The following is a 24081-nucleotide window of genomic DNA, read 5'->3' as shown; positions in this document are numbered from 1 at the left end:
ATTTCTTTAGAGATTTGTCTTTCAAAACTGTAGCGGCAGTTTATAAAAATAATTTTTAACAGATGTCTCTGCTAAATTTCCTATTAGCGTTTGAAAATGAAAGCATACAACTAATAACTTATTTGTTTCAGAGATATGCAGGTCAAGAGGCAGGCTTTTTAAAGAAAAGTTAAAGTTAGTGTGTTGCTAAACCCTTAAAAACTTGGAAACCAAAAATGTTTATGTGAAAAAATATACATAAATGCTTTTTAGAGCCAATATCAGATTTTAGAATGATTATTTAAGCATTGAAATACTAAAATGAATCTGTGTTCACATCACTTTAGGTCTTCCTTCCAACAATACAGGTCTCAACTCATTCATACATTCCCATTCTATGTGACTCGTGTACATGTGCTCTTATTAGTTTGCCAAGATAAGGACATTCTCACTATATGTAAATCTCTGTTGATAACAACAGAAAAGTCACATATTTCCTGGTTTCAAAGAGTTCACATTCTAATAGAAGAGCCAACATATACAGAATACATTTGATTTGATCAAATACCATTAAAGGCAGTAGATCTGCAGAAATATCAAAATGGTCCAAAGAATATACGTTTTTTCTTCACAGTTTCTCCTGATCAGCATTGCCTCCAAAATCCTATTAAATTTATTGTACCATATTATTTAGTGTCTTTCCATAAACTACTCATTAATGTTAAAACTCTCTCTTCAATATGACTAAGTTCTTCACAGCCAAAAACTATATTTTATATTCCATTTGTGGTTCCACAGTGTTTACAAGTCTTTATGTATGTGTTTTGCTCTTAAAAACAAACATACACATTGACTGATTTCAGAAATGATACAGTGACATGCATGGAACATATCCATATAGATAGACAATATTATATAGAGGCATGCACAATAAATATGAAGATAATAAATGTTTCATATAGTAATATATGTTATATATATAAGCAAATAGGCAAGTATAAATATAAATGTAAAACCATTAACATAAGTTAATATTCCCTTGATTTGCTTAAATGATATTCAATTTTAAGTGAATAATTTTTTTTTCAAGTTGATCAAAAATTTAAATGACAGACTTACCCACACAAGGAAGGGAATAACCAAGCATTGGATCATGAATGAATTGCCGATCATTCAATCTTGTTACGCAGTATAAATGGAAGCAGTCTAGGCAAATTACGTGGCGATGGATACACTGGAACACCAAGACAGGATTTCTAACAAAAAACAGCAAAAAAAAATTTTTTTTTAATGTGTGTATATGTGTGCGTGTGTGTGTGCGCACGCGCGCATGTGTGTGTATAAAAAAATCATCAAATAACACTTATTTAGTGGTGGTAGGGGGGATGGAGAGAAGGGACTGCAGAAGATTAGGCTTAATATATATCCTCTTGAATTTTGTCCCGTTCCTGGTCTTGGATGACTGCAAGAAACTCACTTTAATCCAATTCATGTGTAAATCAAGACATCATCTTATAATGTCATTGGTCCCTCTTCAAAAATGAAGGATGAACAATAACAGCAAAAGGAAGTGTGGTCAAGGAAAACATAATCCCACAAAGGCAATGCCTACAAAAGCCAGGTTTCATTCTATATCCTTATTCTATCAGCTCTCTATGCAGAGGTAGGAAGATGCTTCATCATAAGTCCACAAGAGCCACGGTTGGGCATTTCATCAAAGTCTTCAAGTCTTTCAAACTTGTTTATAAAGCTGTAGTTACTGCATAAATTGTTTTCTGGGTTTTGGTCACTTCACTCTGCATCAGGTAATATGTTATTCCACTTTTCTCTGAATCTTTTCCTTGTGTTATTTCTTGTGGCAAAAAGTAATATTCCATCCCAATCATATATCATGATTTGTTAATGCATTCACCATGTTCTGGGTATCCTCTTCATTTTCAGTTCTTTGCTACCACACAAAAAAGTGCTGATATGAAAATTTTGTACATAAGAGTCTTTCCTCTCTCCCCCAGTGGTATTATAGGGTCAATGGGCACACATTTCTTACAATTTTGATTTGGATAGGGATGGAGCCTGTGAAAACACTGATATAGGGAACTCTCAAATGAGAAATTACCTCTAACCATATGGGTTGGCTAGGTGATTTTCCCAGAATCACACAGAATTAAACTTAAACTCAATTGTTTCTCAATGAATTTCTTTTCTGTTGAACACCTACATGACAAAATAATGAGGCCCCATAAATACATCCTAAAATTTAGATAAACCTTTAAATATATGCTTATTATTTTGATTTTCATTCCATCCAATAGTATATTTCATAATCTTTGATAACTAAATTCAGATTGCAATAACAAGAATCAAAATACTTTAAAATCACAAGAAAAATAACCCTTCTCTTAGATTCTATATGCTAAATACTCAAAATATTTCATTAATAAATAAACTAAAGCATAAAACTCATAACTGTAAAAAAAATAAAATCTTATCTAAAAGATCTTTCCTCTTATTTTTTTTCTTATTTATTCTGTACTCCAGCCTTCAAAGTTCTCCATTCAAAAGTGAAGGATCGCTCACAAGTGTAAATGCATAACCACTTTAAACTTTGAACTTCTTGCTTATTCTTGTTTAAAATTCCTGGCTTCTCAATGTATTTTTTTTTTGTCACTACATGAATGTGTCTGATTCTATATGAAACATTCTACACTCTTCATCAATAATTCTGAGATAAAATATCAGGCACTTTGTGTAATAAGATTTTAATGATATTGCCCATTCCCCATATAACTATTATATAAAAGCCACAAAACAAGTATTTACTAATTTCTTAACCATTTTAAAAGGATTTTGAAGCTTCTTCAACAATCCCTCCCACTAGGAAACTCAAAATTAAAGTCAACTACCCTAGTCAGGCAAAATAAAGCAAAGGCACATTCCAATCCAAAAAAACTTATGATGAGGACATATTAGCAAAATGAAAAGATTTCTAGAATTCAGTTAAGAACTGCTTTTTTTCAAGAAATATTCAATATATAAATATTCTATTGCCTCAAAAAATTGCAATGGGCCATTGGAATTAAGTTTAATTAGACTACAGAACAGTGATCAAATCCATCTTAATGAGACTGTACCTTGAAGAAAATTGTCAAATAAACAAAGTTTGTTTGTATCTCTATGGGTAAAATGGATTACGTTTGCAGTTATGAACATTATGAATTAAATAGATCATGGTTACAATTAAGGGCAAGAAATCCATAAATATTCTATTTAGGTCAAAAATGATTTGTGGCAGGTTAGTAGCCAAGTCCATCTTGTTTGAATATTCATACATTCTATTATTTTGGCTACATCGTGTATGTTTCAGTTCACTTCCCCCTTAAGCAGCCAAAAACCCCACAAATAGCTTAAAGACCAAACTTTTCTATGGACAGTTTTCTTGTTGCTCGCTGCTTTTTCACAAGGTGCTATCATAGGGCTTCCTTCCTGTTAATTAATCCCTTAATAATCCTGGTTTAGTGTAACTTTTTCCTTATAAGAAATGTAATTGAGTGTTTTGGTGTCTCTATCCATAACAGTCTCTATTTATCTCTTCTCTTTTCAGCATTTTTAGCGCTAGTCTCATACTCTATCAGTAATTTATTTTTTTCTCTTAGGAAATCTGGAGGAAAGTCTGGCCATTTCCTTTCACTTTTTTATTCCCTGAGTTTGTTATGTTCAATTAATAAATAAACATTTGTTAAGTAACATGCTTCTTAAATGCTGCCCTGTTAAGGGCTTAAGTACACTGAGAAGCTGGGGGATCTAGAAACAATGATTCTGATCTTTGAATATTTGTGAAAGCTGTGAAAATCTGATGGAACTTGTCATCCAGCCTAGTATTTACCCACTACAATCCTGATAACTCTAGTCAGAAAGAATGGAGATTTATTATAAGATTATGAAGTTCTGGGTTAATTCTCTCAAGATCTGGTGAAGTATAGAAGTTAAAAAGTAAGGAAATGGATTGCATACAATCTAAGAAGTTTCAGCTTGGAAAATTAAAATTGGAAGTAAAACTGTACTTTTTAGTACCTATATCTAACGCTTTTCAAAATTATTCATCAATATTTATGCTTCTATACAATCCAAATAAATTGCTTATTCAACTTATTCAACTATTTAAGTTGGGATGAAATAAAATAAATAATTCAACAAGTCTTGAAAAGAAGGAGAATTACATGTTTTAGGATTTTTCCAAGTATCAATAATTTATGCTGTTGTTTTTCTCTCTAAAAATACTTTTTTACCCCCATATGAGATGGCTTAACTTTAGGAAGGAAGGATAGTAAGACACTTGAGATAAAATACAAATAAAAACTTAAAAAAAAATGAAAGGAGACAAGAAGGGACAATGGTTGAGGGAGGAGCCATAAGAATGATAGATATACCTTACTAAGAGGATAAGAGAAAGCACTAGAATTATTACTGATTGAAGAGATACCTGTCTGAGAGCACTGACTGTCTATAGAACTCAGTAAACAAAAATATTAGATCTTTAAACTGAAATGTTTTCTTAATTAGACTAGTACAAGTTGTCCTATTTCACAGCATATCTGAAACTAAGTGATATATTAAGGCTAGGTTAGATTCAGGGTGAATATATTTATGAGTAAAACCTAGTGTTTTGTCAAGAACAAAACCAAAAACATGGGCGTTTCATAACCCTTTTAAAAAATTATCTTTTAAATTCTGGTAGACAAATAATGATTCTTCTCTGCTTCTTCAATTTCCTCTATGTTTTTTTTAAGTTTCAAAGTACATTGAGATCCCCATAGAAAAAGACATAGAAGTACAAATTTTTGTTACTTAAGGAAGCCTTTGAACTTTAAAAGTTGCAGAGCAGGCTGTTAATTAGCTCATAATAAGGACTCTGATTTGAAGCTGAAGAACATGAGTTTTAGGAATTTAACAAGGTTCTTGAGATTTGAAAGTAGTGTTTCTAGTTTGTAGTGCAAAAAGTATTGCCAACCTAACGTTTTGTAGTGGTGACCAGTCAGTGGAAAATAAACAAGGAAGATAAAACCCAAATGTCTATTTTTTTTTTTTTTTGAGAAGTAGGAATTAGTACAAAGAATCCAATCATAGTCCTGAGGGAAGTCAAGTGTGGAGAATTCTTTCTAGGAATTGCAGAGCTGTCTGGAGGAGATGCAAAAAAATAGGAGTTACTGTAGCAATACCCACCATAGTTCTAATAATTAGGGGTTCTTTATTCATTGTATAGCTTCAGAGAATTCTGTTTCTATTGTTACTCTTATTTTCCTATCTTATGCAGGATGGAAGTGCAGGACTTACTCATAAGTCTGATACCAATGTTTAAAGCTTTAACCTGCTGTTTTTCTGATCTAGAATGGTTTGCCATGCCTTAAATAGCTTGATGGCCACTCCCCCCAGGGGCTTATTACGTTGTTGCAACAATCACTGAAGAAACTTGATTTTTTAAAAAAAAATCATTTTGCAGCTTATAACTTCATACTGTAAGTGATTCACTAACCTTGTTGTCCATTGCAACAGGGACTACAGTCATATGTACCATTATGCCTTGTGATGCACAACATTCCTGAAAATCACAGATTTAGAGCTGGTAGGGATTCTAAAGATCTACTTCAGATTTTCTTAATCTTTACTTTTTTGTAATAAACCCTTTTAGCAATTTGGTAAACCCTATGCACCTCTTCTCTGAATAATGTTTTGAAATTAATGAAATAAAATATATGATTACCAAAGACATCCATTACATTGCAATGTAATAAACAAAATATTTTTCTTAAATAGGTTCAAAGACTCCCAAGTTAAAAATTTATGTTCTCGTCCTACTCCTTCATTTTAAAGTTCAAAGAAGCTAGGACATTCACAATCTGCATTCAGAATGGAAGTCATAAAACTGGAGATAATGAAAAAGGAAGGAAAAGAATCAGAGGGGAAGGAAAATCTAGCAAAATCCAACACAGCACTCTGCTTGCCTTAGAATATCTAAATTTCTGGCTATATTTTCTTTGATCTCACCATAGTAGGGCAAAATACAAACACACATATTTTTATATCTAACTCTACATCTCTAACATCCCAAAGATGATAAAGTTGTGTAGCTGCTTTTTAATATAGTGAACAGTCTGGAGTCATTTGTCCCTCTCTCTTAAATGAGTTCAACTTTTAAAAAAAAAAAAAAATTAAAATGGCAATAATTTCCATATTCTTGAAAAATTTGGAATCAATTTGATTCTTAACAATAAAACAAAGTCTTAAAGATTCATGTTTCCTTACACTTATTTAATTTGCAGATCAATTGCATTCTGTATTCTCTGCACTCAATTGTATTTTTTGTTAATCTAGTATTCCCAGTCTTCCATGAACTAAAAGTACTCTAATTATTCAACTTCATTTTTTACTGTTGTTTAGTTGTTTTAGTCATGCTAACTCCTAATTAGGGTTTTTGTGGTCAGGATACTAGAGTGGTTTGTCATTGCCTTCTCCAGCTTTATAGATGAGAAAACAGGCAAACAGGGTTATTGTCTAGGGTCACACAGCTGTCTGAGGGCAGATCTGAATTCAAGATGAAGCTTCCTGACTCCAGGCCAAGTACTCTTATCCACTATTCCCTTCATTTTTTTTTTTTTTTTTTTTTTTTTTTTACTATTTTATAAAACAATCCCTCCACTAAAGCCACATCTTTTTCCTTAGACTTCTTAGTTTTCTGTTTCCATATTCTATTCATCTTGTATTCTATTATCATGATACCTCCCTCCTCTTCTACCTGATAATCTGAATCTTAGGTTCCCTTAAAAGTTCATTCAAATATGACTAAACTAATCACCATTCCCAACTGAACACAAAGTTTTTTTGTTTTTTGGTTTTTTTTTTTCCCTAGTGAAAGGAACTTAAAAGACTATTGAATGAATGGTTGAATGCAGGAATGATGAATTACTAAAATCTGGTGAAATGAGATATGTTTGGGGGAATTCAGTTGCTCAATAACAAACCAATGGAAAGATTAAAATAGACATCATTTTCTCATTTCATCTGTGAAAAAGGTAGAAGCAATTTGATTCTTAAAGAATGCTTAAAGATTTTTTCATTGCAATACTTAATTTGAAGAAATCTTATATACATGTCCATTTGAGGTCATAGTCAGTCCTTCAAGACTTTCTCCAATATCTCTGTACACAAATAAATATGGATGATAGCATTTTTAACAAATCTGGTTTTAAAAAAGTATTTAACAAATAAATATAATTAAACTATCCAAATATATATAGAAGTCAATTCTTATATCAAATCGCTTGATTTTTAATTCTCAAAAACCAATATTTGATGGAAATTTGGCAATGATGACAGTTAAAATTTTAATAGGCTAATGCTTAATTAAAACTAATGAAAATGAGTGCCCAACACTGTGTCTGAATCCTAATGCATCAGAATGAAAACCTGATTCCACATATGACTTGAATTTATTATTCTAGTTTTCCAAGTGAGCAATCTAAATCTCCGATTTAAGAAATTAATTGATAGACTTGATTTTCATAAATTAATGTAGACCATTCCAAACAGTTAAGATTGGTATTAGCCTAGAAATGTAAGAAGTAATCTAATTAGGTATTCATAACCGAAGTGTTAGGCTATAGTTTTACAGAAATTGGATCAGGAAGAAGTTACATTAACCATGTGTTCACCCCAGACATTCAGAAGGTAGTCAACATCATTTGGGACAATGTTCTAGAATTGTGACATATACCCATCTTTGCCAGAGGTGGGGTTGGGTTACTAGTAGAAAAATATAGCTTGGATGTTCTTGATTTGGTCTGAGGCATAAGTTACCAGTTGAAATGTTTTACTCAACCATGAATTGTCCTCATCCTGACTCATCAATAAACATCTTCAAAGTTTTTCTCCCTGAGGCTGTCTTTTTTCTCAGTCAGCACATTTTTATTTTAGAAGAGAAATATGTGAAAATCATTTAATGGGATTCTTGTCTTCTCCAAATGGTCTCAAAGTCTACCAATAAACCAAAGCCTACCACAGAAGGTAAGCTTCCTCTAATCCAATTAGATCTTTAGAAATCAACTAACAACAAAGTGTCAAACAACTGAGTGTACTTCCTAGAATTCTTTTGTCCACAGCTAAGAATGGAATTAGAATCCCATTAAACTCCCCTTATTTTACCAAACTTCCACTTTCCTTATCTTAGACCTTGGCCTAATAAAAGTAATGTATTAGTCAAATCCCCTGAATGCTTTTGCATGTTTGGAAAGGTCCTTACTTCAGCTCTCATAGGAGCATGTGTCCTTGTTGTGCATGTACTCTCTCACCTTCTCTGGACGTGTGGGGAAAATATCCTGAAGTATTTCTGTAGACTATCCAAATTTTATAGATCCAATTTAGTCTGACTTTATTCAATTCATACAACTGAGTATCTTTCTTCATTTACACTCTAACTTTGAAGAAAACAGGGTATGGCACAGCATGTAGTGCAGTGAATAGAGCACTGACCCACAAGAAAATTTAAATCTGGCCTCAAACACTTGAAACTTAATACCACTGTGAGCCTGGGCAAGTTGCTTAACCCCAATTATCTCCCTCCATGCCTCAAAAAAAGAAAAGAAATAAAAGAAGATAACATTTTGTAAATTATGGTATTATAAACACACACATGTGAATATATATATATATATATATATATACACATATACACACACACACCATATCCACATATAAAATTGTGTAGAAAAATGGTAGACACTTGCCAATTTGCTTCCTTCAGTCCCTATTCTTTCATCTTCTAATGATACAGCTATCAGTCTATAATGCAAAAATCTGGGCAAAAATGTTTTTAAGAGAATTATTGCCTTATCAAAATCTTATAATCGCATTAATTCACTTTCCTCATCTTGACTGCTCCCACTATCCTGACAACTGTTGAGATCACTACTACCCTACTCATTTATTTACTTCCATTCATTACTTCCATTGTGGCAATGCTTCCTTCAAATGTTCTATAATCCTTTGTTTACATCTCATACTACATAATTTTATCTGTGAGCCCAGGGCAACTACTCTTTTTGCTTGTTCGAGAAAGAATTTTAATTAGAAAGCTGTTTTTCTTAGAATACTGATCTTTGTATATGTAATATACAAATATGTAATCTTTTCATCACATAAATGTCACATTATAGAATGAACTGTATCATTCTAATTTAAAAATAAACATTAAAATCAATATATACCAGTTTCAATTATCCCACAAATGGATTATAAACATTGGAATTAAATCTTGCGCTAAGATTTAACAAGGATATGTAAATCCTTGTGCAAAACTATTCAAGATAGTTGGTTTAACATTTGGGATACTTATTGTTTAACAGCATTCATCCAATTAATAATGTCCATCTGTCTCAAGTTATTACTAGAATATAAAAACAAGAAGCCAGAGTTTGAGTTCTGCTAGTCACGTAACTATGGACAAATTACTTTAGACTCTGAATTTCTTCATTTGTAAAGATAATGAAATCAAGAGATTTCTATTAATTTCAAGTGTTCAAGAGAACACTATTAATTTCACAGGACTGCTGTGAGGACAAATATTATAATGTACTAAAACATTTTCTGAACCTTTAATGACAACAAAACTTATTTTTATAATCTCAAACCTTATATATGCGCACATATATGTATTTATGTATGCATATACACATATTTGTAGAAATGTATGTGCACATATGTGTGTAGATACATATGTGTATAAGTGTATTTCCAGTACTTCTCTTTTTCCAAGAAAGAGATGTATTCAGAAGTTCAGTGTATTCACAGAATAGAATGGGGATCAGGGAAGATTTGATCTGAGAAAAAGAATAGGGAAAGTGAGCGTTACCCTCTACTGAAGATTAAGAATATGTATTTATACTATCCCATTCACTTCTTAATGACCTTAACAGGAATAACTTGAACAGTTTGAACTTCAAAAAAACATATGGGAAATATGTGTCATTTAGTGTACTGTGAACTCAATATGGGGACTTGGGCAGCTAGGTCCAAAAATCTACTGGAAACAATTAACAGCTTTAGCAAAGTTGCAAGACATAAAATAAACCTACACAAATCATCAGCATTTCTATATATTACTGACAAAGCCCATTAGCAAAAGATAGAGAAATTCCACTTAAAATTACTGTAGACAAAATAAAATATTTGGAGGTCTACCTGCCAAGACAAACACTTCTCTCACAAATAGTCAGATCTAAACAAATGCGAAAATAATAATTGCTCATGGAAAGCCCAAACTAAAATAATAAAAATGACAATTCTGCCTATATCTTTTTCAGTGCTATACCAATCAAACTGTCAAAAATTATTTTATAGAACTAAAAAAAATAGTAACAAAAACTTATCTGGAAGAACAAAAGATCAAGAATATCAAAGGAATTGATGAAAAAAAAAATACAAAGGATGGTGGCTTAGCAGCACCAAACCTAAAATTATAAAGCAAGTCATGAAAACCATTTGGTACTGGCTAAGAAATAGAGTGATGGATCAGTGGAATAAATTAGATGCACATGACACAGTAATCAATGTCTGTAGTAATCTAATATTTGATAAAGCTCCAAACTCCAGCTTCTGGAATAAGAACTCACACAAAAATTGCTGGGAAAACTGGAAAATAATATGTCAGAAATTTGGCATAGACCCACATCTCACACCCCATACCAAAATAAAATCAAAATGGGTAAATGATTTGGGCATAAAGGTGGATACACCACAAACAAATTAGGAGAACAAGGGACAATTTGCCTATGAAATCTTTGGAGAAGGAAGGAATTTATGCCCAAAGAAGAACTAGAGAACATTATGAAAGGCAAAATGGACAACTTTCATTACATTAAATTAAAAAGTTTTTGCACAGACAAAAATCTACAGAAACAAGATTAAAAGGGAAGTACAAAACAGGGGAAAAAAATCTTTACAGCCTATGTTTTTGATAAAGGTCTCATTTCTAAAATTTTTAAAGAACTTGTCAAATTTATAAGAATACAAGTCATTCCCCAATTGATAAATAGTGAAAAGATATGAAGACAACTTTCAGATAACAAAATTAGAGCCATCTATAGTTATATGGAAAAAAAATGCTCTAAATCACTATTGATTAGAGAAATGCACATTAAGACAACTCTGAGGCACCATCTCACACCTTTCAGATTGGCTAAGGTGATAGGAAAAGATAATGATAAATGTTGGAGGGGATGTGGGAAAACTGGGACACTGATGCATTGTTGGTGGAGTTGTGAAATGATCCAACCATTTCTGGAGTGCAACCTGGAACTTTTAGCCCAAAGGGCTATAAAATTATGCATACTCGTTGACCTAACCTTGCAATTACTTGGTCTATATCCCAAGGAAATCTTAAAGGAGGGAAAAGGACCCCCATGTGCAAAAATGTTTGTAGTAGCTCTGTTTGTGATAGCAAAGAACTAGAAAAGGAATAGATATTCATCAATTGGGGAATGGCTGAACAAGTATTACTGTTCTATAAAAAATGATGAACAAGCTGATTATAAAATGGTCTAGAAAGATTTATATGAACTGATGCTGAGCGAAATATGCAGAACCAGCAATACATTGTACAAATAACAGTAAGAATGTGTGATGATCAACTATGAAAGATTTAGTTCTTCTCAGTGTTCGGTGATTCAAAGCAATCCCAATAGTCCTTGGACAGAAAATGCCATCTGCATCCAGAAAAAGAACTAAGAAGACTGAACGTAAAGCAACAAATGCTATGTTCACTTCTTTTTTTCTGTTTTTTTTTTTTAATGTCTCCCATGATTTTTCCCTGATTTTTCTTTTGCTCTGATTTTTCTCTTCCAACATGATTCCTAAAGCAATCTGAATTAACCACAAATAAATTTACCAGGAAAAAAATAAAAGAAAATTAGACATAGAGGAAAGGCCAGAGTCAAAATCTCATACATTTGTCTCTGCTGAGGACCCGTTCCATTCCACATCACCACTGTTCCTTGTTACTGATTTCTGGCATAGAATGAGGGTTCTTTGAGAGTGAGCACTTTGCATTATGGGGCAGATAGATGGCAAAGCATGATGGACCTGAAGTCAGAAAGAACTGAGGTCAAATCTGACTTCAGACTTTTTCTAACTGTGTGACTCTGAACAAGACACTTAACTCTATATACCTCAGCTCCCTCACCTGAAAATAAGCTGGAGAAGGAATTTGCAAATCAGTTCAATATCTTTACCAAAATAAAATAAAACGAAACAAAAATGGAGTCACAAATTGAATGACTGAAAAACTAGAAGAATTCAATATAAGTCTGAGGAATATGAGGAGGGAATGATAAAAAAAAAGTGATGTTGGTTTACATGAATAGAAATACAACATGCAGAACAAGTGATGACTTTAGGGTTCTAAAAAAAAAAAAAAAAAACCTGACAACAATAGTTCTATGAACCCCTGACCTGATCAAAACATATTTTAGAGCAGTGGGGCCAATTCTGAAATACCAACACTAATGTGTGGTAGCGGACCACCAAAGGAGAAAGCAAGCAGGACAATGAAGTGGGCTATTAACTGTATCATAAAAGGATTAGATACAAGAAGTGGGATGGTCTCTTTGGACTTCAGTTTCTTTATTTGTAAAATGAGAACTAGGTTGCTTCAGATGTCCCTCCCTACTCTTTATCGGTGCTCTCAAAACTCTCTTACTCATTAGAACTGCCCAAAAGGAAAATGGTCCACTTGGGAGAGAGTGAATTCCCTTTCAGTGGAGAGATTCAACAACCACCTATTGAAGATAATGTAAAAATTGTGCTTTCTGTAGAGACTGGATTAGATAACTTAAGCTACTATTCAAGTTCAATACTAAGTATAGACATACAATTAGTAGGCAATACATGGATGAGAAAGAACATGAGAAAAAAAGATGGGAGGATAAGGAGATATTCTTTGAATTCCAAGAAATGAAAGAATATAAGTGGAAAGGGTAGTGGTTAACAATATTAAATGTAAAAGGAAAGTCAAGGAGGATAAAAAAAACAAGATGTCATTAAATGGTTCCTATCTATCACTTTGTTCTTTTTAAAATTAAATTTTATTTTATTTTTAGTTGCAAATTCTCTCTCCACCACAATCCTCTTCCGTACACACTGAGGAGGTAAGAAAAACAAAACCCATTAAAACACATAAAAGTTATGAAAAACAAATTTCTGCATAGACATCTCTCTCTCCCCACCCCTCAAAAAAAGAAAGAAAAAGATGTATGCTTTGTTATGTACTCTGAGTCTATCAGGTCTCTAATTTGAAGTTATGTGTCATCAAAAGTTCTTTGACAATGTTACTGTCTTGATCAGATTTTCTAAGTCTTTCAAAGTTGATTATCTTTACAATAGTGTAATTACTGTCTAAATTATTCTCTCTGTTCTGCTCACTTCACAGTGTAAAAATCTTTCCAGGTTTTTTTGAAACCATTTCCTTCATCATTTCTGACAGCACAATTACTCCATTATATTTATATAACATAACTTATTCAACTATTTCCCAATTGATGGGGATTTCATCGGTTTTTAATTCTTTGCCAACACAAAAGAGCTCCTATTAAACAAAGAAACAAACAAGTTTTATCTACATAAATAATTCTCTTCCTTTCTTGACTCCTTTAAGGTTTACACTCAGTAGTGGTATCTAAGGGTATGCATAGTTTAAGAACTTTTAGGACAATGTTCCAAATTACTTTGCAGAATGGTTGGAGAAGTTCATAGTTCCATCAATAGCATATTAAAGCATGATTTTCATATAACTCCTCCAGCATTTGTAATTTTCTTTTTGTCAATTTAGCCAATCTAATAAATGTTAGCACCATTTTCTTAAGGGATTAACTACTCCTTATCACTCCTACTTCATCATAACAAGGTCATTTACTAATGTTTTTTCAAATAGTAATTTAATAATTTTGAGTGGCTTATGTCTGTAAAAGGAAATTAATGGAATATAAACTATTTAGAAATTTTTGTTGCTTCATCCAGATGGTGCCAATCTTTTAGGAAATTTAATTGGCTGCAGTATAGCTTCTGCATTTCTAAATATAATTACTCTCAACAGGTTGAAATTCAAACAGTCCAAAGTACTTCTATAAATTATTATGTTCTAAAATAAAATAATATAATAGCATACATTGAAAACACGAGAATTAACAATGATGTGTTTGGGAACCTCTCTTTCAAAAAGTAGGAGCTAAGATCACCATCTTTTGGAAAGCATTTTTCTTTTTTAGTGATACTGATTCTGTGTACCCACTTTGTTCTCTGCCAATATTCTCAAATGTAACACAAATTCCCATAATTCAGAACCAAAAAAGGATGAAATATCATGAAGCACAGGAATGAAACATCATAGAATGGAAATGCCAACACAGATTTGGCTCATGAAAAAAAAAATCATATCTAATGAAGAAAATAGAAAATTACCTTTCCCATCCCCCAATTAATGGAATTAACTCTCTCTCCAAGGTTGTTCCAGCCCCATAATTTAGAACAAGTAGTGTTCATAATATACCACCTGCTTCTGGGCTACAATCCCATAGCAAATTCCCAGGCTATCAGTACATGCCAATTGAGGCAGCTGAATTCAGATTGAACAAAGAAGTTAGTTTATAGATCACATAATTTGTATATATGTATCATGTGATTCAACTATATAGCTGTCAGAGAGACCATTTGTGTTGTGTGAACACGCAAAACACACAGCTTTATGTTTTTTTTGTTTTGTTTTGTTTTGTTTTGTTTTAAGGAAAAGCAGCAAGGAACAAAATATCCTGATATGTTGCAATAGAATCCTTGTTAAATTGAGAAAGTTATAAAGACAGATCTTGTTTAGATAAAGACCCCACTGGGAAATAAATTGTTCCACTGTATCCCTAAATCTTGTGACAGATATTATTAATGTACTAAAAAGCAATCGAACAGCTATGAATCCTAGGAGCTGCTTAATAAAAGAAATTATCTGCAGGCACAGAGGGGATTAGATGATACATATTTCAATGTCTATTTAGGAAAAACCTTGGTCAGAATATTTTGCTTTTGGACCTCTGACCCTATTCTTCTCTACTTGGAGAGAAAAAAAGAAGTAATAAGTTAAGGTGTGGGAAATGACTAAATTTTCATTCCTTTCTTCAAAAAAGGTCTCGAATAAGGTACTCCAATGTAATTTGAAAGAAATGAAAAAATACTTAATATGTTTGTAGGAATTTTTTGAAAGAACATCCTTAATGCTATAAGAATCTGAGTCAGTAAAGTGATGGGTTCCAAATATGGTTAAGCAGCCTTTCTGATCATAGCATTACAACACAGAAACCTTTTAAATAAAATTAAACTGTGAATAAGTGTGTGAATGTTTATCTAATCTTTCTTCTTTATTTATCATGAAGTAAGCAAACACCCTGTATATTATCCTATATAATGAAATCAGAAAATTATACTAATATAATTCTAAATACATAATTTTTAAAAGTTCAAGTAAAGGCAGCCTTATAAAATAATAAATGTCTACAATACCTGCAGACACACATACTCTCTCTCAAGTCCAGGCAAAAGCTCTGAGAGAATGGTTCCTATTTTTGCTCTCCCTAGCTGTGTGACCTAGGACAAGTTAATTTAATCTTTGGTGCTCATAATCTCTTAGTGTTCATGAATATTAAATTGAGGGGGAAGAAACAAGCATTTATATAGAGCCATTTATGTGGCAGGCACCATACTAAGAGCTTTTTTACAAATAAATTATTTGATCAAATATTATTTCATTTGACACAAGAAACTGTGCCCTGAAATATAGATGACTGAATTTTAAGAACAAGAAAAACATTAAAAGGGTCAACAAGGCCAGTTCTTTGAAAATACAAGTACAATTCTTTGAAAGGTAGGCTAAGATTAGCATTTGCTTTGCAAATGTTGAAGACAAGATATATATATATATATATTCTCCAGACCATTTTGGGATTTAAGGACGTTTTGTATATTCATGCTTTTTCTGCCAAAAGGTATAGCTACTCTGTGCTTGCAAAGATAAATCAACCAATAAATCAGTCAACAAGCACTTTTTAAAGGATCACTTTAAAGTGGTGGCACTTTGACTTAGAGATGTTAGCCTCAAACTGGAGTCTATGAATTATTTTTTTTAAGTATTTAGTATTTTTTAGTATTTCTTTTAGTATTTAGTATGATAATATACTGTTATTTAATTTTTTTTAGTGCTTTTACTATTTAAATGTATTAGTATTTAGTATTATTTTAATATCTGTAGTACTATTTAGTTATTATTTTATGTTTCTTTTTTTAAAAATCCTTTGCATTTTATTTTATAAGTTTAAATTCATGATTCTGGAAAGTGGTCTGCTGGCTTTTCAAGACGACCAAAGAGGTCCATAATAGTAGTTAAGAACCCTTGATTTAGTTGGTCAAGAGCCAATCAGAGTGAGGAAGAACTAGGTTAAAGTCCTTTCTACCACAGGAGATATGCTAGGGGATTCTGGGCAAATCATTAATCTCTCCAGGTCTAAACAACTCCTTAAAACTGTAAGTTAGATCACACTCCGAAAAGTTGATGAAACCGTAATGAGCTGGTAGAGATTCTTCATGCTGGAATTTCCTATATTGATGAAATTGGATCTTAATTCCTGATCCTAATAACTCAGTTTCTCATTGAAATGGTAGAAGAGATATACCAGTGAGCAGCTTCCAAGACCAGCTACCCCTTTCCAGAAATTACCTGAAGGACCTCATGCTTCAACCTTCAGAACTCCATTTTCAGATCCCTTTTCAGTATCATCTTCCTATATTAGAATATAAGCTCCTTGAGGGAAGGGCTCTTTGTACCCTTATCCCTTATGCATGCTTCAATATTTGCTTTTTTGTCTTGCTTAAGCTATTTCCCTTGAACATGCTCTGTGTTATATCAATGATTTTTTGGTTCCTGAGATTATTGTTAGTGGCATATTTTAAATACAGAACAGCTTTCCAAGTACACACCAAATTCTCTAGTGTTTTCACTATACTTTGCCCTATTATATATGTTTTTTCAGTACATGAATAAACCACAAGTAGAGAATTGCATCAAAAGCTTCAGGAGGATCAATAAAGGTGATACAAATGTCACAGTCCTTTTGAATAGCTTGCTTAATGATCACTGGATCAATAACAATGCACCTCTATGCACCCAGGAGGCTTTTTGTCATATCCTTTTAGTTCATTGGCCAATTTATTGTTTTCCTTCAAGAGTTCATGGATTTCTAGTGATACAAACTGTGAATGCTTTTTATAAAGGGCATAACTACATAATTGGCCTATAATTGGACAGTTTACTTGTCTTCTTATTTGGGGGTACTAAATATACAATATCTTTTAAGAAATGTGGAACCAAGATTATGTCTAAGAGAAAGCTAGTAAGTGCTTTAATTAGCACTTTACTTCTATGTTAACTGCTCAGTGGTTGACCCAGTAATCATTCAGACCTTCCAGTTCCAGTTCTGTACAGAAGTGTCTTAGCATACTGCCCTGTCCTTCATAATATTAACTGGGGTATAGGCTTTTTATTTTATGCTTATTTCAACAATTATTTCCTTTGTGTAAAACTTCTGATCAACACTTAGCACAGTACCAAGGACATGGCAGGCTATTAATAAATGTTTATTGATTTGCTGACCAGTTAGATAACCAGAAATTTTCTATCTGCTCCCTCAATGTTTCTTCTCTTCACCTATTTCTTTGCTTCTTTGATCTCTAGTTAAGTTTATGATAGATTAAAAAAATGGTTGATTCTTTGATTTTATCCTTGAATTACTTTAACCTTTTCACTTTTGCTTTCAATTACCAATTAAGTGAATCTAGAACATCCAATATACTTTCCTTTTCCAGGTGCCTTAATTGCACAATATAACATTCAACTTTTCTATTCATAATATTTGAACATAATATTTAATATAATTTGAAAATAAATATAATAATTTGAACATAACATTTGAATTCCATTTCTGGGGTTAATGACCCCTAGTTTTTTTCAAGTTTTCTGTCATGGTGGTTGATACTTATCCTCAAGAATAATTTTTGATAATGATAGACTTTACCACTAAACCTCAACTGTCTTCTCCCTTCAGCTCTCTTGGCCCCCTTTTCCACTGGTTAATGCTTCTTAGAATTTTCATTATAAAGAACTCAGGAAATTTTAGGCTTATGCCATCCATACTCCCTAATATCTTTCACTGACCTTCTCCTCATTTCTTTTCATCTCCATTTTATTCATTGCCTTCCCTCCTTAGAAGGGTAGAGATTATCTTTCATTCTGCTTGATTTTTATCTCCAGCTTTTAGTCTGGTACAAAGGGGATGCTCAATAAATGCTCAGTAATATGCTTATTGAACTACATTTCTTCCCATGGATCTTACCATGGCAATGGCCAAATACTTCTGTGTACAGATCCTGAAATTTATTTATGTTTTACTGCCAACATTTGCAGGAAAATATATTCATTGAAGATAGCCATAGCTAAAGTCAGATTTTAAAAATTATTTTGTTTAAATATAATTGATCCACTAATTGGATTCATTCTGTTAAGCTCAAAAAAAAGTTTTTAAAAATTCCTGTCTAACTATGCTCATCACTTTGTCAAAATCATTTAAGCCTTTAAAAATTGTTTTAGACAGTAAGATGTTGTTTTCAGCATTTATCTAATTATCAGGTATAATTTTTGGAGTTTACATTAAATGAAAATGTCCAGTGAAAATGTCAAGTTCTTTAACTTTTTCCTCTAGCTCTTCATTGTCATCTCATATTTCAAAAATCTGGTTTAGAGATGAAATTATTTCTTTGAATTTCTCTGTAGTTGTCAGCATTATGTAGTGGTATAATTTGAAACTGAAAATACCCTTGGTGAAACACAGTATGTAGCCTTTGTTTTTAATTAGTTCCACTTTTGTTCATCACCATCATCATCAATAACATATTTATAAGCACTCTACAAGCTTTACAATGATCATTTCATTTGATCCTGACAATAACCCTGCAAGGTATGTGCTATTATTACCCTAATTTTACCAATGAAAAAAACCTTGGCAGAGATTAAGAAATTTGTCCAAGTTTGTAAACCTAGTAATTATCTGGGGTCTCAATGTTCTATTCATGGTGCTATGGTATACATTGGTGCATAATGAAAACATTCATACCTTCAATACATTTCATGTAAAATTGTGATTTGCCTGATGTAGGAGATCAGCATCATGAAGCACTTTTAATATGTGGGATTCTGGTATTATTTTGGTGTTTCTGCTATCCTCTATATTTAGCATATTTACCATGATTTTGAGTAAGGGGAATCTGAAACTGTGCAATTCCATCTATTTCGGTACATTAAAAAAAAAAAAACATTCAGTGGTAGTGAAGACATTCTGATATGTCTTCAGAGTTATCCTAATGACATCAGAGAACACAATGCTGTCAAACGTCACAGAAGTCTTCCATTAGCTTGTATTTACATAATGCTTTAAGATTTGTAGTTTATGAATATTATATCAATTTATCTCAACAACAACCGGAGGATGTAGGTGCTATTTTTATTCCCATTTTGCAGAAGAGGAAACTGAAACAAAGAGAAGTTTTAAGAGACATTCCTCAAGTCATATTTGAAGTCAGGTCTTCCTGCCTTCAATCTATCCACTATATAAGTTTGCCACTGTTTCTCCCTCTGATTTTCCTCTATCCCCATCCCCATATGGATTATGAAATTGGTCTTTGATGAGGTCACTAATTCTACTTCTACCACTGTCAGCACTACCATAGAATCTGGCATATACTAAGTACATAATAAATGTTTGTGATTCACTAAAGTGACCACCACTCTCTTGGAAATTTCCTACTTCTTTTCCAATTTAAGTGTCATGCTATTATATCACAGTTATGAGCATATACCGCAAAATATTAAAGAGGTTAATTTGACAAAATGAATCAAAGCAAATTTGGGAACTCTGAGTAGATTCAGGAGGTGGACGGATGATAAAATGGTAATTTTAAAATATTTACAAGATTTATCTAGTAGATAGTAAACGGATGTATTCTTTTGTATCTAGAAAATGAAATAGCATTACATTGGAGCCTCAAGTTTAAGAATAAGGAAAACAAAGTATTACATAAGGTCAAAACATTAGAAAAACAGCCCTCTAGTTAAATTGCCACAAGCATGTCATATATCAGCTGAAAAATCAATGAATATATGCTCAAATTCTTCAACTGATATTTCTTTATGTAAAAAGCACATTTTTACATAAAAGAACTTTCTCCTATTTACAAATAAGAAGGTAAGGCCACTAATACAGGAGAAATAATTTATCTCAAGTGTTTTAGTGATTAGATATCCGAGTATGGATTACAACTCAAAAGTCAGGAGGATCCAGGCTATCATTTTGTCCACTTAACCACATCTCCATTTCATGATCTACTGCCACCAAAGAATATAAATTGAGGAAATTTAACAGCTTGGGGCATGTGTGTACAAATATAAATTTTCTGGATGAACTATTATAGAAACAATGTGTCTCAATCTACAGCTGTTACCTTAAAAAAAAAATAAACAACCCTTCATCACTTCTCTTCCACATAGTACTTTATATACTCTTTATTCTGTCCTTCTCCTGTTCTTCAAGCTTATTCTTTATAAAGAAGCACTATTACCAACAAAAGATGAAAATGGTACCCCCAGATAAAATATGTATCTTTGCAGGATCTGGTCCTATCACAGGGCTGCTAAGGGAAGGGGAATTCTCTGTCCATCATATCCTAAGATCCTTAATCCTTCCCCTTTCACTTTTCCTTTGATAACCTAACTACACATAAATCAACTAGTTATCAGTAAGTTTTTTTAAGCATCTACTATGTGCTACTATGACAGGCTCTGGGGGTAAAAATACGAAAAGATGAATTTACTTGCAAGATGACATTCGAATGCAGAGACAAGTACATGTATAACTACAAAGAGATAAAAAGAATGTGTACAAATATATGAACATAGTTAAATACAAGGCATTTTGGGAGGGAGGGAACTAGCAATTAGGGATGCAGAAAGGCTCATGCAAGAAGACGGTGCTTGACTTACATCTTCAAAGAAGAGTACTTTATGAGGGTAAGGTAAGGAGAGAATGTAATCCAGGCACAGGGGTGGGTTGCAATGAAGTCATGGTAACAAGAGGTGGTATGCCATGTATAAGGAATAGAGATGGATCATAGAGTTTAGGAGGAAGAATAATATTTGGTTAGACTGAGAAGATAAGTTGAGGTGAGACTAAGAAAGGCTCTAAAAGCTAAATGGAGGAGTTTCTAATTTATCCTAGAGGGTAATAGAAATTGATTGGAGGTAACATAGCCATATTGACAATAAGGAAATTACTTTATTAACAATGTGTAGGATGATCTAAAAGAGGGAGAAATGAGACAGGGAGAACAGTTGCAGTAAAATTGGGGAAAACACAATGAAGACCTGACCTATGATAGTTGTTATTTGGTTGTGAAGCAGGAATCAGATACAAGAGAAGATGGAGCTGAAAGGAACTTTGATGGGAACACTTTACAGCAAAGGGATGTGAGGAATAAAGACATTAAATGACTTTCACAAAATCACACAAGTAGAAAGTAAGCCCAGAATTGGACCCAGGTGCTCTAATTCCAAACTCATTACTCTTTTCAATGCACTACAATCAATCATCTAATGGTAAAAACTATTTTATTTTCATCTTCCTCATATTTGAGGAAAAATATAGATAGATAGATATAGACATATATCTATATATGAGATAAATTCCAGGGATACTACCTTGCTTAGCCATGCTGGACTTTAAAGTAGTGTTCTTCTTTTACAAGTTATCTGTTTTGCCAGAGGTGAGCCCCAGGTTGTCATAATCCTATCTTTTGATAGTTTCATAGATTTAGCATTGAAAGAGACCTCTGAGGACTTCATTTTACAGATAAGAAAACTGAGGCCCCAGGAGGGTAAGTGACAAGCCACAAACCAGTGACATTCATCCAGAGAGGAAGCATTGGAGGAGGAATTTGAACATTTGTCATGATTTTTTCCATTGTATCACACTGCTTTCTTGGGGATCCTTTTACATTCACTGTGGATCCCTACTTTCAATCCTGAGAAGACTGTATTAGATCTGAAATTGCCAAATGGAGGAAGAGGGGAGAAGATGCCCATATAAAATCTCAAAACCTGATACGCTGAATGCCTATAAATCTCTCATTTGTTCAAGGCCTAAATGCATGTTAAATTATATTTGAAAATGACTGGGCTAGAGGCTTTGAACCACTTTTATTTAGGCACTGGTAAAATCTATGCCTTGCAGTGGCATAGAATAAATATCTACATAAAAGAGAACAGACTTCTAGCTTTACAAAATGTGCAAATTGAGACAGAATTCTCAAATTCACTAAGCTTTTATTATAAGCCAGATACTGTGATGAGGGACACAAAAAACAAGAAAATAGTATGGTCCTTTTTCTCTTTTGTTATTGTTCAGTCACATTGGATTCTTCATGAACTCATTTGGGGTTTTCTTGGCAAAGATACCGGAATGGTTTGCCATTATCTTTTCCAGATGAGGAAACTGAGGCACACAGGGTTAAGTGACTTGCCCAGGATTACATAGTACTGAAGTTGCATTTGAAATCAGGTCTTCTTGATTCCAGACCCAGTGCTCTATCCACTGTGCTACCTAGCTATTACTCTCCCTATTCTGTGGGAACTCACATTTTTCTAATTGGTATTGGAATATTAAGAGCATACATGAAGTCAAGGCATCCACTGTAAGAGGAGATGCAAAACTGAAGGGTATCTAGGAGAGACTCATCTTCTTATGAATAAGTAATAGTAAGAAATGGACATCACTGTAATACTGTGTACCACCGCCTCTGGCAGCTGTTTCTTTTGCCTATATTTAGTCCCAACTGCCTTATCTCATGGTTTATCCCCACACTAAGACTTGACTCTCACCTGGTCATCAACTAAATTCCATAAAAATGGCAAAGACAAGTTTTGTATAGGATTATCAGAGACCTTGGCAAACATCATGCTAAAATGCTTCTCCATGTTTCCCTTCCCTTCCTTTTCCTACAGGCCTAATATTTTGTTAAATTCTGCTTTACACTGTATAGGTATGTTACAATTACTTTACAAATTACCAAACATAACAAAGGATCATTAGGGTTGGAAGGGAATTAAGAGATCATTTGGTCCAATTGCCTCATTTTACACATGGTAATTAGGCTGAAGGTAGTCAAGATAACAAACCATAGAGCTGAGATTAAAATCTAAAGTCTGTGGACTTCAAATCTGTCTTCTTTTTTCACTGTGCTACTAGAGTCCTGCTTCTCAGGGTGTACCATGTGCCAGGCATTCTGCTAGAAAATGACTCTGACCTCAAGGAGTAAAAACATCTTCTCCAATTAAGTTGTAAGAATAAACACTCATTAAATTGCAATAATTAAGGTTCATATTCTATAACTTGAGGGAAGGGAGAAGATGATATCATATATTTGCCAAACAGTTAATATAATGAAGGAATAATGTAGTCAAAAGATTGCCCACCAATATTTTAAAAACTAAATTAAATTTTTAAATGACCATTTTAGTCGTTTAAAAAATGTCTTTTTAAAAATTTTTTTCATTAAGAAATTAGGGAGTGGATCTGATAATTATTTCATATATGTTTTCAAGTTCTTTGCATATCTTCTTTAAGTGGGTTTTCTCTTAAATGTAAAGAAGGTATAAAATATATAACAAATGAATGAAATCCTAAAGACTCTAAATATTTGTAGCACCTAAAACTCCATGGGTGGGATGGCATACTCTAAATTGGTGGGGTAAAGGAGGAATCAATAATGTTAGGTTTTATTCAGAAATCTAAACTTTAATTTAAGAAAAATATTTACATATTTGAATTTCATATAAATAATTTTTATCAGAAACTATTATTTTCTTATTCTATGGTTTGTTTTTGGAATGACAATTGTTGAAAAACCTCTTCTTGACTT

General features: G+C 32.8%; 1 protein-coding gene across 4 annotated transcripts in view; it reads right to left on the bottom strand.

The window, feature by feature from the left end:
- The window catches only part of PRKN (parkin RBR E3 ubiquitin protein ligase), a 1838204-nt gene that overhangs the window by 569888 nt on the left and 1244235 nt on the right, over positions 1-24081 (bottom strand). For all 4 annotated transcript variants that reach the window (XM_031968387.1, XM_031968390.1, XM_031968388.1 and 1 more), the window contains one exon: positions 1099-1235. In XM_031968387.1, coding sequence (XP_031824247.1) covers positions 1099-1235 — 137 coding nt within the window. The remainder of the gene's footprint in view (positions 1-1098; positions 1236-24081) is intronic.

Source organism: Sarcophilus harrisii, chromosome 4 (assembly GCF_902635505.1).
Source record: "Sarcophilus harrisii chromosome 4, mSarHar1.11, whole genome shotgun sequence".
In the NCBI taxonomy this organism is placed as follows: Eukaryota; Metazoa; Chordata; class Mammalia; order Dasyuromorphia; family Dasyuridae; genus Sarcophilus; species Sarcophilus harrisii.
The sequence above is the reverse complement of the archived record's forward strand: the minus strand, read 5'-3'. Positions and strand labels throughout refer to the sequence as shown.